General features: G+C 34.5%; 1 protein-coding gene across 2 annotated transcripts in view; it reads right to left on the bottom strand.

Annotated features, from left to right (window-relative positions):
• Positions 1–16723, bottom strand: part of NEDD4 (NEDD4 E3 ubiquitin protein ligase) — a 131757-nt gene that overhangs the window by 103463 nt on the left and 11571 nt on the right. For both annotated transcript variants that reach the window (XM_065940576.1, XM_065940577.1), the window contains exons 2-4: positions 12695–12768; positions 6457–6535; positions 6326–6364 (exon numbers count right to left, since the gene is read on the bottom strand). In XM_065940576.1, coding sequence (XP_065796648.1) covers positions 6326–6364; positions 6457–6535; positions 12695–12768 — 192 coding nt within the window. The remainder of the gene's footprint in view (positions 1–6325; positions 6365–6456; positions 6536–12694; positions 12769–16723) is intronic.

Here is a 16723-nt window from a genome sequence, read left to right as displayed (position 1 = left end):
CTTCAAACTTCATGTTTTCTAAAAGATATAAAATCTCCCTTCAACTTGTGGTCACAATTTCCATTCGGCTGAATGACAGATAACCAAGATTTTACTATACTATGTTATCTCAACAGTCATTTCTCTGTGAGTACACTCAGTGGAAAACAGTTTGTGCTATGTATAAATAATGAAATGACAAAGAAGAAAATAGAAAACCACACATAATTATGTCCTTTGTAGGGCAAGTGCTAAATCACCATGAGTTTTCAGTTCTATAGCTAGCTGTGATGAATTAGCATTGATCCACACAAATTTATCTAGTTATCCTCACAATAAATTTGGAAATTTATGATTAAAATAAATGCATGACCTATGCATGATCCCAGAATAAAGTAATACTGGCTACAACATTTGGTAACCGTGAAATTATGGTAAAACAAACGAGTACAAGGCAATAGAGTCCTAAGCCTGGTGTGCATTTTCAAATGGTCGTCTTTCTTACTTTTGTGGTAATATCTCTAACTCAAGAGTTTAGCACTGACTTTCAAATATCCTTTTTCATAGGAAATCAAAATCATAAAAAATAATGGGAAAATTTTTCATTATAGTTTTAAATTTAAAATTTGCATAATTTTAATTCCTCTAATAAATATCCATACTATCTTATTTCTACCCACATTTTGAGATTCCTTTTCTTTTTTTTTTTTTACTTTTATTATTATTTTTTTTTTATTTTTATTAGTTGGAGGCTAATTACTTCACAACATTTCAGTGGGTTTTGTCATACATTGACATGAATCAGCCATGTAGTTACATGTATTCCCCATCCCGATCCCCCCTCCCACCTCCCTCTCCACCCGACTCCTCTGGGTCTTCCCAGTGCACCAGGCCCGAGCACTTGTCTCATGCATCCAACCTGGGCTGGTGATCTGTTTCACTATAGATAATATACATGCTGTTCTCTCGAAACATCCCACCCTCACCTTCTCCCACAGAGTCCAAAAGTCTGTTCTGTACATCTGTGTCTCTTTTTCTGTTTTGCATATAGGGTTATCATTACCATCTTTCTAAATTCCATATATATGTGTTAGTATGCTGTAATATTCTTTATCTTTCTGGCTTACTTCACTCTGTATAATGGGCTCCAGTTTCATCCATCTCATTAGAACTGATTCAAATGAATTCTTTTTAACGGCTGAGTGATATTCCATGGTGTATATGTACCACAGCTTCCTTTTCTCCGTGATTCTGGTCATTTGAGTTTTCTTTCTTATTTGGACTTGCTATGATGTAGCAATTTTCTTAATCTTTTCAAGGAACTATCTTTAGTTTCATTTGTTTGCTCGACTTTGTCCATGTTCTATTTTATTGATTTCCATTCTTATTTTCTTCCCTCTATTTTTTATTTTTTGCTTAAGGTAGAAACTTAGATCATCAATTTTATATCCTTTTTCTTTTGTATAAAAGTATTTGAAGATGCAAATTTCTAAGCACTTATCTCATCCATATCCTGGTATGTTTTAATTGCCAATCAGTTAAAAAGATTCCTAATTTTCCTTATAATTTCCTTTTTGATCATGGCTTATTAAAAATATGCTGTTTAACTTCCAAATTTCTATGGATTTTTCGAGATAAACTGAAGCCTGCACACTACAACGAAGAGCCCATGTGCCACAATAAAGTCCCAGCACAGCTAAAAACAAAATTTAAAAACAAAAATGCAGGACTTAAAGGGATCTGATTACAAACGGGGTCCTGACTAATGTTCAATTTACACTGAGTTCACTGGTTCTGTGGATCCACCCAAAAGTCACTTTCCTATTTGTCAAGTGTACTGGAAGTCGGATCTACTCACTACCACTACCACATTGCATCTACGGCTTGTGGGATAAGAACTATCATACTGAGAAGGCCAATTGGAAGCCTCTGAAACTGTCCTCCCTCCAGTGAAGATAGTAAATTAGAACAATATTGATTAGATATGACAAGAAAAGCACAAGGAACCAAACATCTTGAAAATGAAAAGCTTCTGTGCTTCAAAGGACACTATCAATAAATTCAAAAGACAACTCACAGAATGGGAGAAAATTTTTGCACATCATGTATCTGGCAAGAGACTTGTATCTACAAATAAAAAGAACCAGGACAACTCAGAGAAGGCAATGGCAACCCACTCCAGTACTCTTGCCTGGAAGATCCCATGGACGGAGGAGCCTGGTAGAGTGCAGTCCATGGGGTCGCTAGAGTCCAACACGACTGAGCAAAATCACTTTCACTTTTCACTTTCATGCATTGGAGAAGGAAATGGCAACCCACTCTAGTGTTCTTGCCTGGAGAATCCCAGGGATGGGGAAGCCTGGTGGGCTGCCGTCTATGGGGTTGCACAGAGTTGGACACGACTGAAGCGACCTAGCAGCAGCAGCAGCAGCAGGACAACTCAATAACAAAACGATAAATAAACAAATTATAAAACAGGCAAAAGACCTGACTAGACATTTCTCCAAAGAAAATAGACAACTGACCAATAAGCTCATGAAAAGATTCACAGTATCATGAACCATCAGGGAACTGTAATAAAATATCATTTTGCACCCACTAGGAGCTGTGATAAAAAGTCAGATAATAGTAAGTGTTGTCGAGGATGTGAAGTGAGAACTCTCATAGTCTATTGCTAGGAATATAAAAATGGTAAAGCCATTTGGAAAACATTTTGGCAGTTCTGCACTTGACCCAGCAATCCCACTCCTAGGTATACAAGTCCCAAATGAAAATAGATGTCCACACAAAAACTTGTATACAGATGTTCATACCACCATTATTCATAACAGCTAAAATGCGGAAGCAACTCAGATGCCCACCCAATGCATGGATAAAGTGTGGCTATCCATATAATGGGACATTATTTGGCAATAAAAAGAAATTAAGTACTGATACATGCTATAATATGGTTGAACCTTGAAAACATTACACTTAGTGAAAGAAGCCAGATACAAAGGACCACATATTGTATAATCCCATTTAAATAAAATGTCCAAAATAGGCAAAACTCTTTAAGAGACTTAAGTGGACTGGGAGTTGCCTGGGAAAGGGGGCAGATCCTGGGGGGAAATGAGGAGTAACAATGGGTATGGGGTTTCTTTTGCAGGTGATGAAAATGTTTTAAGATTTTGGTGATGGTTGAACAACCCCATGAACATACTAAAAACCACTGAATTGCACACAATTGTTAATTGTATCTTAATAAAGCTGTTTAAAAAAGCAAATAAAAATATGGCAACCTAGTGGGAATATCATAGATTTGTACCACCATTAAATACTTAAAAGGATATAGAGTGATTCCCATAATGAGCTCTTTAATTCTCCCATTGGTCCCTCAGAAACCAGGTTAACAGCCTCAATCACCTGCTGGTTCCTGGATACAGGAAGTCCATAGTGCCCCGGCAGCAGGTGTAGATCATGGTTGAATGGGATCCTTGATATGTCCCCTAGAAGGTGTGTGCTCCCTCTGGGGACCTAGATCTCTAACCTGGCAAAGCCCAGAGTTCCGGGGATCCTCCAGTGGGTTTTGGAAATGATGGTAAGTGGGGCTACTCCTACTTCTACTCCTTTGTTCCTGAACCGTGTACTTTCTGTTGTGAACACAGCGCATATTGAAGTTTCTGGCTTAAATATTAAACTGGCATGCCATCTTTACAGAGTACTGTCTCCATATTGGTACTTGGGTTGTGCTTTCAGTAGGCCATTCCAGTGCCTGCTTCTAGATGGTGTGGTAGATTATGTGATTAATGGATCCATGGTCACGGGCTCATTCTTGCACCTCCTTCTCTGTGAATTGGGTCCCCTAAAAGGATGAAATGTTGCATAGATTCCATCCCTTCAAACACATTTTCCATAAGCACCCACATAATTGTGCTGGCTGAGGTTTTGCAGATAGGAAAGGCAAACCCATTTCCATAAGTAATTTGAGAACAAATTACTGCCCTTTAAGAATGGAAGGGACCCAATTTAACAAACTTAACATAAAATGGTTATGATCATGAGGATGAATGGTCTGCAGTTTTAATTCTCTTATAAAGTCTTTGGTCTGGTTTCGGTATCAGAATAATGCTGGCCTCAGGAAAGAATTGGGAAAAGTCCCTCTAATAGTTTCAGTAAGACACTGCATAGAATTGGAATTATTTATTCCTTAGAATCATGGTAGAATTCAACTAGTGGAACTACCTGGTATCAGTGTTTTCTTTATTGGATGGTTTTTAATTTCAAGTGTAATTTCTTTAAGAGTTAACAGAATTTGTCAGGTAATTTATTTCTTATTAAAATTTTAGTAGGGTATGTCTTTAAATGAATTGGTCCATTTCATCTAAGTTAATGAGCTTACAAGCACAGAAGTGTTCATAACATCCCCTACTTATCCATTTAAAGTCTGTTGGTTCTATAATGATGCTACTTTCTAGTTTCTTCAGGTGGAAGCTTAGATTAATTGTTCAAGACCTTTCTTCTTTTTCAAAATAATTTAATGCTATATATTTCTCTCTAAGCAGTGTTGTAGCTGCATCCTGCAAACCTTGATGTTGTTGGGTTTTTGTTTGGTTTGGTTTTACTGAAGAATAGTTGATTTACAGTATTGTGTTAGCTTCTGGTGTATAACAAAGTGATTCAGTTATACATACACACATATACATATATATATCCTTTTTCATATTCTCTTCCGATAAAATTTATTACAGGATACTAAATATAGTTCTCTATGCCACACAGTGGGACCTTGTTGTTTATCTGTTTTATATATATATTGTTTGTATCTGATAATCTCAAACTCTTAATTTAGGGGTGGGGAAGGGTCCCCTAAATTAGGAGTTTGAGATTATCAGATACAAACAATAAATAAGTTCATCTGTATCATATTTTAGATGCCATATAGAAGTGATATTATATGGTATTTGTCTTTTCTTTCTGACTACTTCACTTAGTATGACAACTTGATAACCTCTAGGTCCATCCATCTATGTTGCTACAAGTAGCATTATTTCATTCTTTTTTCTGGCTGAGTATTCACTGTATTCATGAGTATTCCTTGTATACCACATCTCCTTTATCCATTTGCTGCTGGTGGGTTTTTTTGGCCACATCATGTGACATGTGAGATCTTAGTTTCCCCACCAGGAATCAAACCTACACTCCCTGCAGGGGAAGTGCAGAGTCTTAACCACTGGACTGCCAGGGAAGTACTGATGCTGTATTTTTATTACATTCTAATAAAATATTTTCTAATTCTCTTTGAGAATTCTTACTTGACTCCTGTATTATTTAGAAGTGTGTTGTTTAACTTCCGAATATTTGGGGATTTTTCAGTTATTTTTGTGTTACTAATTCCTACTTTAATTCCATTACAGTCAGAGACCATACTTAGCGTGATTTAAATTATATTAACATCATTGAGGTTTGGGGTTTGGCCCAGCTTACTCAGGATATATTCTTTGTGCAATTTTAAAGACCATGTGTTCTGCTGTTGTTGGTAGGTCTATAAACGTCAATTAAGTAAAACTGATTTGATAATGTTGCTCAGGACTTCTGTATCTTTACTGAATTTTTTGGTCTACTTATTCCACCAGAGAAGAAGTAGTATTTAGCTTTAGTTTTAGAAAAAGAGTATTTAGTTTTCCAAGTATAATTCTCTTATTTTCCCTCAGCTTCGAATACCTTAATACACTGTCATTCTTGAAGGATATTTTTATTAGATACAGAATTCTGAGCTGATCATTCTTTTTTCTTTACAACCTTAATTATGCTGTTTCAACACAGTTTCTGATGAGCAATCCATAGTTATTTAAATCACTGTTCCCATATACATCATGTGTCATTGTCAGTTTGAGGGCCCTCTTGGGAGGCTGGAGTTTGTTCTTATGGGACAGTGAAGTGGGGTGAGGAAGAAGGCAGGAATGTGGATGAAGGATGTATAATAGATCCACTTGTTGGCAGGCTCTCATCATCTCTTGTTTGGATCAATGTATATAGTAAATGACTAAGAGAAACACAAATGTATCATCTTTAAGGAAAAACACAAAAATCTGCAAAATTGGAATAAGACTGTCTCTCCATCAGAAATAAATTAGAATAAGATAATTCAGGCTTACAATCATCCTTTATCTCATTACCTTACACATGTTTTTCACAATAAAATAAATGGTTCCAAGGCCATCTCATCATGAGGATACCTAGATTTAACGCTTAAATTTTAACAAATTCTAGTCAGATACATTTTAGAATATTGTGAGAACTTATTGTTCTAAACTATTGAGAAAAAAAATCTTTGCTGTTATAATGAAATAAAATGCATACTTACTCTGAATAATATTTCTTCATTCCATTTTGGATTCAAAGTCTGAAAGACAATAAACACAGTATAACTAACTTTTCAATATTTCATTATACAAAAATAAAACAACGTATACTTAAAAATTTTTAAATACTAACCTTTTTAAGGGTTTTTGTTTGCACACTTGTAAAAACTCCATTCATTGGGTCATATAACGTCACTCGCACGTAAGGATCACTGTTAAAATTTTTAAAAATTTAATTGTTATTTATTCCCAAACTCAGGTTATTCAAACTACAAAAATCACAGAATTTTCCTTGTTAACAATTTCTACAATTATTTTCTACACTTAAAAGTAAGGGTTCCTTAGGCAGGGGTAAGTAATTATAGTAATTGTAGTATCTAGCTAAAAAGCTGAAATGCTATGATAGAGAAACAGACAAAGAATTAGAAAGAAAACCTTTTAATCACAATTCAATGATTTCCAACCTCTTAATATTTTTGAAATTTTGTTTAATTTTTTATTACATGCCTTCTTCTTCTGGGTTAAGAAGGTTAATCCAATGATTTTCAAGAATAGCTTTGTAAGACCTCAAGGTAGTTTCAAGTTATCTCACAGGTATAAACTCTTCTTACAAAATAAAGACAAAGTATTTGAGTTCAAAATAGTTGTGTGCCAGGTAACCCTTGTACAAAGAGACATGGAGAAGGAAAACCTTGTGATATTCAGGTTTGCAAAGCAAAAGACTTGACATTTTACTTTCCCATGGTCAAATTTCTCTCATGTCCCTTGGGGATCCCAAGTACCCACTATTTTCCACCACCAGCTCCCTCCTCCCATTTCCGCTTGCAAGCTTGGTGCTTCTGCTGCTGCTAGGTCGCTTCAGTCCTGTCCGACTCTTTGCAACTCTATAGACTGTAGCCCGCCAGGCTCCTCTGTCCAAGGGATTTTCCAGGCAAGAATCATGCCCTCGTTCAGGGGATCTTCCTGACCCAGGGATTAAACCCATGTCTCTCATGCCTCCTGTACTGTCAAGTGGGTTCTTTACCACTAGCACCACCTGGGAAGCCCCCATCCAACCTTATCTCTTACTTTAATCAACAAAAATCAAAGGCATCACAATACTCCCAACATCCTGGTATTTATCAGAGTCCATCCTACCCCAACGTCAATGATTCAGGTATTTCACCCAATCGCCCTTGCCAGTGTCCTCCCACCTTATCTGGAACCGTGCATCATCTATTTTGACTCAGGTTTTTCCGGTCATATAAATGTCATTAAGCTCCTCCACTCCCTGACTCTCCTTCATGCTTCCAGCAAAGCAAACTAGACTTTCTTCCTGTCTCAGTCAAAGTTCACAAGTGAAAAATCTGTAATAATAATGACACAAGTAACAACTAACACATATGCAGCAATTACTCTGTGTCAGGCACTGTTATAAATGGTTTATATATATACATATTAACTTTTGGAACCCTGATAACAACCTATGAGGCAGGTATGGTTATTATATGTTTTAAACACAGTCAACTTTAAGTTGACTTTAAAAAGTCAACTCATCCCAAATGACACAGCTCTGAAGCGGAACAGTGAGGACTGAAACTAAGCACTTGGCTCCAGAGACCCTGTTCACAGCCACGACAGCCTACAACCTCCCTTCCTTCATTTCCCCAACAGCCAGTGGTCTTCAAAGCCATATAATCTGGCTTCCACCTCTTTCTTTCAGACCCAGTCCATGAAAAGTCACCAATCTTGCTAAAACAATTGACACTTTCTAGTCCCTTATTTTGCTGGCTTTCTATATGTTTGATATTACTGACCATTTTCCTCTTGAAACTCATCTCATTTAGCTTTCATGACACAAGACCCTTCTGGTTCTTTCTTTTGCTTTCTCTACATATTTTCTTCAAAATCTCACCCATGGTTTTAACAACTGTATACTCACAAATATAAATATAAAACATAACTGCAAATATAAATATATATTCCTGATCTCACAACCCAGCTAGACACTTCCACCTGGATAGTTCACAGATAATATCTGTTCAAGAATTTTGCCCATTTTTAATTGGCCATTTTATCATATTATTACTAAGTTATAAGAAGTTTTTATATGCTGTGAATTAAAGGTGCTTGTCAGATACATGTCCTGAAAACATTTTCTCCAATCAGTGGCTTGCTTTTTCCTTTTCTTAAATGTGTCTTTCAAAAAAAAAAAAAAAAAAAAATGTGTCTTTCAAACAACACAGTGTTTCAGACAGTAAAGAATCTGCCTGCAATGCAAGAGAGCCAGGTTTGATCCTGGGTTGGGAAGATCCCCTGGAGAAGGAAATGGCTACCCTCTCCAGTATTCTTGCCTGGAGAATCCCATGGAGAGAGGAGCCTGGAGGGCTAGAGTCCATAGGGTCGCAAAGAGTTGGACAGGACTGTGACTATCACTTTCACTTTCAACTGTGTCTTTCAAACAGAAGTTTTTAATTCTAATGAAGTCTGTTTCAACATTTTTCTTTCAAATTTTTATGGTGCATATTTTTTGAGTCTTATTCAATAAATCTTTGTGTAACTCAGCAGAGCAAAAATTTTCTCCTATGTCTTCTGCTAGAAGTTTATTAATTTTAGCTCTTATTAATTTTCTATATTATATGTGATAAGGACACAGCTTAATTTTGTTCCACACCTATAACCAGTTTTCTAGTATGATGCATTTAAAAGATTATCCTTTCTCTTGACTTACCTTAATGCTTAAAGCAACTGACCACATACATGTGCATATGTATGCGTGTGTGTGGGGGGAGTGTGTGTACTTCTACACTCTTTATTATAGTCCACTGAACAATATAGCTACTCTTATGCCAATGCTGCTTTGTCTTGTCTGTATAGAAAATCTTGAAATTATGTTGCATAAATTCTCCACCTATGTGGCCTATGTTCTTTTTCAAAATTGTTTTGGCTATTCTGTGTCCTTTGACTTTTCATAACAATATTGGAATCAGTTCATCTGTTTCTCAAAAAAAGTGTCGGGATTTTTATTAGGATTGAGCCAAATCTACTCAATTTGGAGAGAAATACAACTCTAACAATAATATATCTTCAATCCATGAATATGACAATGTTTATCCACTGATTTAGATCTTCAGTTTCCCTTAGTTAGCAATGTTTTGTAGTTTTCAGTGTGCAGTACTTGCAAATCGTTTGTTAAAGTTATTTCTTCTAAGTTTTTAATTTTAAATGAATCTTAAATTTTAAAAATTCATTTTCCAATTGTTAAGTGATTGATCAGTTCAGTTCAGTCGCTCAGTCGTGTCTAACTCTTTGCGACCCCAGCATTCCAGGCTTCCCTGTCCATCACCAACTCTTAGAGCTTGCTCAAACTCATGTCCATCGAGTCGGTGATGCCATCCAACCATCTCATCCTCTGTTGTTCCCTTTAGAAGATGTAAGAATATGACTAATTTTTGTACAATGACTTTGTATCTTGTGGCCTTATATTTTAGTTCTAGCAGCTTTTTCTTCTTTTTTGTAGATTCCTTAGGGTTTTCTATGTACATGATCTGACTCTCTGCATATAAAAAGTTTTTCCTTTTCAGTCTGTATTTATTTTTCCTTTCCTAGTCATATTGCACGGCTAGAATATCTAGCACAATGCTGAGCTGAATGTGAAAGCAGACAAACTTTCTTATTCATGAGTTTAAGCAGAAAGCATTCAGACTGTCGTCACTGGCCATAATGTTAGCTACTATCTTTCTCACAGAAAACCTTAATCAGATCTACAACTTTCATCTATCCCTAGTTTGCTAAGAGTTTCCATCATGAATGGGTGCTCAATGATGTCAGATGCTTTTTCGGTTTTTATTGAAATGATTGCTTTCCTTTTATTCTAGTAATATGGTATATTATATTGATTAACTTTCAGATGTTAAACTATTCTGCATCTTATTATTAGTTTGCTGACAGTTTTTATCATAAAAGGATGATGAATGTTGACAAATGCACTTTCTACACCTACTGAAATGATCATGCTGCTTTTTTTTTCTGGACTGTATTAATATGACAGAGGTTGACCTGAACAAATCTTATATTCATAAGAAAAATTCCATGTGCTGAAATCCATTTATCAGACATTCAAAAGTCCACTTTAGTCATCATATGCTTACTGTTTGTATGGCATATGCATCCCTTCTCTTTCATCTTAGCTGTGTCTTTGTATTTTAAGTGCATCAGTTATAGACAGTATTTAGTTGGGTCTTCTTTTTCAGCCCATTCTAATAACTTCTACCTCATGTTCACCTTAGTTCATTAATGTTTAATGCAATTGTTATGGTTAGATCTAGGTGTGTCAAATTATTATTGGTTTTCTATTCTTTCTTTCCCTTTTCATTTGCTCTTTTTTTTTTGATCATGTGTTCTTTTCCTGGCCTTTTAAGTATTTTTTCCCCAAGAATCTCATTTTAAAATTTTGATTGTTTTTTTAATCTATAATTCTTTACATTAGTTTTTAACAGTTCATCTAGGTATTGCAATATACACTCTTACTTTTTATTCCACTTACACTTAATATATTACATTCTACTAAAAAGTTCATAATGCATATCATCCATGTCCTTTATGCAATAATCATTATATGTATTCCATCTATAAGATAATAAAAAAAATAAGCTGTGATATAAACAGGCATGCTTTTTAAAAAATTATGATAAAAAGAGCAAAAAGTCTTTCAGATGTTTCCAGATGGTTACCATTTCTGATGCTCTATATTCCTTTGTAAGGATCTGAGTTTCCATCTGCTATCTACTCTCTTTACCTGGGAGAACTCCCTTTAGATTTTATTAGAGTGCAGGTCTCCTAATGACAAAGTTTCAAAGTTTTCTTTTATCTGAAAATGTTGTTATTTTGTCATCACACCAAAGAATATTTTCTCTGAATATAGTAGAGAATTCTAGGTTGACAGTTATTCTATTGTCCCATTTTTTATCTGGGCTCTGTAGTTTCTGGTGAGAAGTCAGTAGTCAATTGAATTATAGGTCCCTTATATATAATTTGTCATTCTCTGAGTCCTTTGTCAGTCCTTTATCCTTGGCTTTCGAGCATGACTATTATGTGCCTCAGTATGTTCTTCTCAGTACTTATCCTGCTCTGTGAGTTTTGATACTATAAACTTGTGTTATTTATCAAATTTGGAAAAAGTATGACCATTATTTCTTAAAACAGTGTTTTGCCTCATTCTCTCTCCTCTATTTCTAGGACTCCAATTACATGTATGTTAGACTGTGTGGTATTATTTAACAAGTCCCTGAGGCTCTCTTTGTGTTCATTTAAATTTTTTTTTAATCTGTTTCTCTCTCACCTCCTGTTGAGAAATAATTTCTATTGCTCTACCTCTAAGTTTAATTGATTCTTCCTCTTCATCTCCATTCTGCTGTTAACTTCATCTAAGAATGTTAATTTAATATACTATATTTTTCAGCTTTAGAATTTTCATTTTTTATTGTTTCTAGTTTATTCCTGAGATTTCCAATCTTTTGACTTGTGTGAGCGCATATTTTTCCTCTTCTGAGAATGTGTTTCATTTTCCTGTTGTTTAATAGATTATATAGCTTTGGATTCTATCTTAGACATTATAAATGTTAAGTTGTAGAGACTGTGGATGCTGCATTTTCTCTTTGATGAGAATTTGTGTTTTCATTTAATTCTATCATGTAATTAATTACCTTATTGGACAAGAACCACAAGCTCTGTTTCTCAGGCAGCACCCTTGATCTCTGTTCTGATCTTTTGTCCTTAGTTAAGTTGTCTGCAATCTGCTATCATATGTGCGATTCAGGGTCAGCAAGGAATGACAGTAGATATGGTTTGGAAATCTCCTTTCCAGTTCTTTCCATTCCAGAATCCTCACCACTCTACGTTTTCTCCAGATTAAATCTTCTGATTTCCTAGGGCATAAATATTATAATTTTTCCATGTGACCTGAGACTAATTCATAAATTGGAGACTCAGTTAGTGCAACTCCCACCTCCAAACAGGGACTTTTCACTAGACTTTCACTAGACTCTCCCTGCTCTGTTCACTCTCCACTGCCTTTAAGTTGCTGCTTTCAGTAATATGTTCACAGTTTATGGTTGTTAACTGATAAAGGATTAGTCAGTCAGAATTTTACTAATTCCCAGAAACAGAACTCACTGATGTACCTTGTAACTACCTTTCTGAGTTATACCTTTGCCTAATTTCACATATTCTGGAATTCAGATATCAAGGAATTTGGTAAACCACCAACTGGTTACAACCAACTTCATATAACAGTTTACTAACAATATCACTCAATTTTTCCTCTAACCAAAGTTAGAAAAAATTAATTAATTAATACAAAGTTTTAAAATTACATCCCAACTTATACTTACCTAGCTCCCAAGATATCCTTTTTGGCAAGGCCTATTCCAGCTATAACTTTTACCCTCACAATTCGGGAATTTTCCTAAAATACAAAAATTTATATTTTATTTTCATGTAATGTATAACTTAATTAAGACACATATCTTTAAATATATACATACCAAATAAGATAACAGGATATTAAAATTAATTGGAAGAATCTTTTTTCAGGAATTAATATGACTAAAAGTATACAGAGAAAAATAAAAATTGTATTGTTATTTGTAATGACTGGATTATCTACAAAGAAAACCCAAAGAAGCTAGAGTCAAATTATTATAATGAGCAACAATTTATCATTGCTGCCAAGAAAATCCAAAACCAAATTACTGGAACTTATATGGATTCATCATTTTTGCTAGGTATAAGATGACACAAAATTCAGAGTTCACAATCATTTGTAATAATTATTTAGACAGGTAAAATTATTTTTAAAATGCCATTCAATAAACTATATATTAAATAAAACTATAATGTATTGATATTTTAATGTATGAAACATTAAAATTCTTGGGTATCATAATAGCATGATGAGGTTTTATGTAAGGATGTCTTATTTTTAAGAGATACATATTGAAGTATTTAGGGATAAAGTAAGATAAAGTTTGCAACTCACTCTTTAATGGCTCAGCAAATAAAAAGCTGAACATGAGTGAATGTGTGTGTATATAAGGGAATAACCAACTGTTGCCAATTTGTGGATCTGACTGATGGGTAATCAAGCGTTCATTGCACTATTGTTTTGTTGTCCCAAAGATCTGAAATTTTTTAAAATAAAAAGGTGGGTAAAAATACTATAAAACAGAATGCACATTTAAAAAATTCACAAATAAGCAAAACTGTTAGATACAGAGAAACAAAATTAAGAAAAAATGTCAAGACCTTTATGGATAAAACCTGTAAGTAAAGAAAATAAGGAAAATACAAATAAATGAAGAAGTTCACTATATTCATGGAAGTAAATATTTAATATTACTATATGTTTTCTCCAAAGTAAATTACAAATTCAATATAATTCCAACTCCCCTCCTTAAATTATTTCATAGATCTTAACAAATGATTCTAAAATTCATACAGAGGAGTGAGAATGAGTAAAGAAGTAAACAATAATATTTGATCACTATGTTATACTACATATAAAAACAAACTCCCAATATATCAAATTTTAACAATGAAAAAGAAAACTTTAAAAAATTCTTAAGATATTTTAGAATATTTCTGACATTGAAGAAAGAATTTTTAAAAATACAAACTCTAATCGAAAAAGTTGTTAGATCTGACACTAAAATTACATATCCTTTGTGTGAAAAGAGATGCCATGAGCAAAATGAAAAAACAACGGGACACACAGAGTAGAAATATCTAAAATATAAATACCAAGTGCAAATTATGATTATCCAGGGTATATTGTTTTTTGTTTGGTTGGTAAGTCCTGTCTGACTCTTTGCACCCCATGGACTGTAGCCCACCAGGCCCCTCTGTCCATGGGATTTCCCAGGCAAGACTAGCGGAGGGGATTGCCATTTCCTCCTCCAGGAGATTGACCCAGGAATCAAACCTGCATCTCCTGCATTGCAGGCAGATTCTTTACCACTGAGCCACCATGGAAGCCCATCTGGAATATATCAAGAACTCCTAAAACCCACAAAGTAATATTTAAACAACATAATATAAGAAATCATACAGAATGGTCAATAAACACATGAAAAGATCCTCAATTTCAAAAGTAATAAGAAAGATCTCTAGTGTATGTGCTGCCAATACAAACACAAGCGAGAACCCTAATACACTGTTCATGAGAGTTATTTTGAAGAGATAGTTGGCAATATCTATTTAAAGCTCTAAATCAATAGCCCAGGAATTTCACTATTAGATATAAGCCCTAGATAAACTATCACTGACGTACACAAGGCCAACAGTTTCACAGTAGCATTTATAAGATCAACAAATGTGAAATAAATGTTGCCTAACAGAGAGAAACCCAACTGGTTCTATTCTAAAATTACTCCATCAGCCAGATGAATGGATAAAAAAGATGTCACACACACACACACACACACACACACACACACACACACACAATGGAATACTAGTCAGCCACAAAAAAGAATGAAATTTTGCCATTTGCAACAACATGGATAGACTTGCAGGGCATTATGCTAAGTGAAATAAGTTATATAGAGAAAGACAAATATTGTATGATATACTTATATGTGGAAACAAAAAATACAACAAACCACTGGAATATAACAAAAAAAGAAGCAGGCTCAGACACAGAGAACAAATTAGTGGTTTCCAGTGGGGAAAAGTTGGGAGGGGCAATATAAGGGTGGCAGAGTAGCAAACTCCTGGGTATAAGATAGGCTCAAGGATGTAGTGTACATCACAGGGAACGGTGCCAATATTTTGCAATAACTAACCTTTTAAAACTGTATAAAAATTCTAAAACATAGTAATATATCCCATCAGCAAGTGGTAGGTCATATTCCTTTTTGAGGAGAAATCTGGATGGGGGATAATATACATTTCATAGGTATTTATTTCAGTCTTCTTCCATTTCTAAATACTTAGAACCACCCTCACTCCTGGAAGTTTCAGTGAATTAATATGACAACAGAAATATCCTCAAAGCTACAAAACTCAGACAACAAATTCATATAACACAAAAATCCTTGACTAGAGATACTAGATATTTTATAACTTTTCTCCATCACCAAATATTAAATACACAGCCGATCTTGGAAGTAAAAAGGGAAATCCTCAAGTATCAGAAATAAAGGCAATTGAAAATCAGAGAGGAAAACATAAACTGAAATTTCTGTTTTCTGTGGGGACTGATTTCCAAAAATCTGAAGAGATTTACAGAACTACCATTTTTTCCTGGAAGGTCACTGAATAATTAGGTCAATTAAAATATTCCATTGGCCCTACAAATGAATTTTCCTATACTAGTTGACTGGGAAGTGGCTACTCTATTAAGTCGGTACTAATTCCCAAGACTGATTCTGAAAATCAGATATCTTTTCAGGGATGACTTAATAAATACAAATTTTTTCAAGCGGTAAAGTATAATCAAAGGTGCCCTCAGAAAATAATGTTATTTGATAATCTTATCTTTTCTAAGTGTAGACAATTGTTTGTGATTTGTACATGATCTTAATAGAGGGAAGAAATTATCATTCCCTTCTAAAAAAAGCTAATCCATATTTGTTACTGTTAATCCATCTCCTGACTTAAAAATCACCTACATTAGCCTCTACTGAAACTATCCCCCAGAAGTCTCCTGAAGAAATGTACCAAGCATTAAATAAAAACAATTCCAAGGGGGTAATAACTTCCAGTCACAGACACATTTAACTTTTAAACTTTATCCTTGCATTTTACAACCACAAAAATGAGAACTACTTACTTCAGATGCTGTGGTTAAATGATGTAAAGCTACATTGATTTAAGATTCTTTCAGAAAACTAAATAAGAAATACCATTTATTTTCATATTTGCGTTCATATAATTTCATTTTATAAGTTTATGCTAAAAAATTGTCCCCACTGCTCTCTTTGATTACATCCATCATCAGAGATCACACCCACATTATCTTTGAAAATGAAGAAGGCCATATATGTTGCAACTAGAGACCAAACTTCAGTAATTTTAGAATCGTGACACTAAAAGCACTATTAACAGAATTCTAGATAGTACTCAAATGAGTAAAAAACAGACAAAAAAAAAAAAAAGAAACACCTTTTCCTTAATCAAAACAGAGACTTCATCCTCAAAAGACCAGGGTTCTTCATTAAAGCTGGAATCTCCCCCTCTTTTACTCATAAGGGAGCTTTACTGATTTTTGAAGGTAAAATGAAAAGGTTGAAAATTTCAGGCAAAGATGTGTGGCTTTTTTTCAAGGACAGGGAGAAACAAACTGGTAATGTGTTATCAATGCAGGCAGCTTCAGTAATTTAAAGCAGCTTTCTAAAGGCTGAGATTTTCTCTACAATTCA

This window comes from Muntiacus reevesi, chromosome 7, assembly GCF_963930625.1.
Source record: "Muntiacus reevesi chromosome 7, mMunRee1.1, whole genome shotgun sequence".
NCBI classification, from domain to species: domain Eukaryota; kingdom Metazoa; phylum Chordata; class Mammalia; order Artiodactyla; family Cervidae; genus Muntiacus; species Muntiacus reevesi.
Note: the sequence above shows the minus strand (reverse complement) of the source record. Positions and strands in the feature narration are given on the sequence as shown.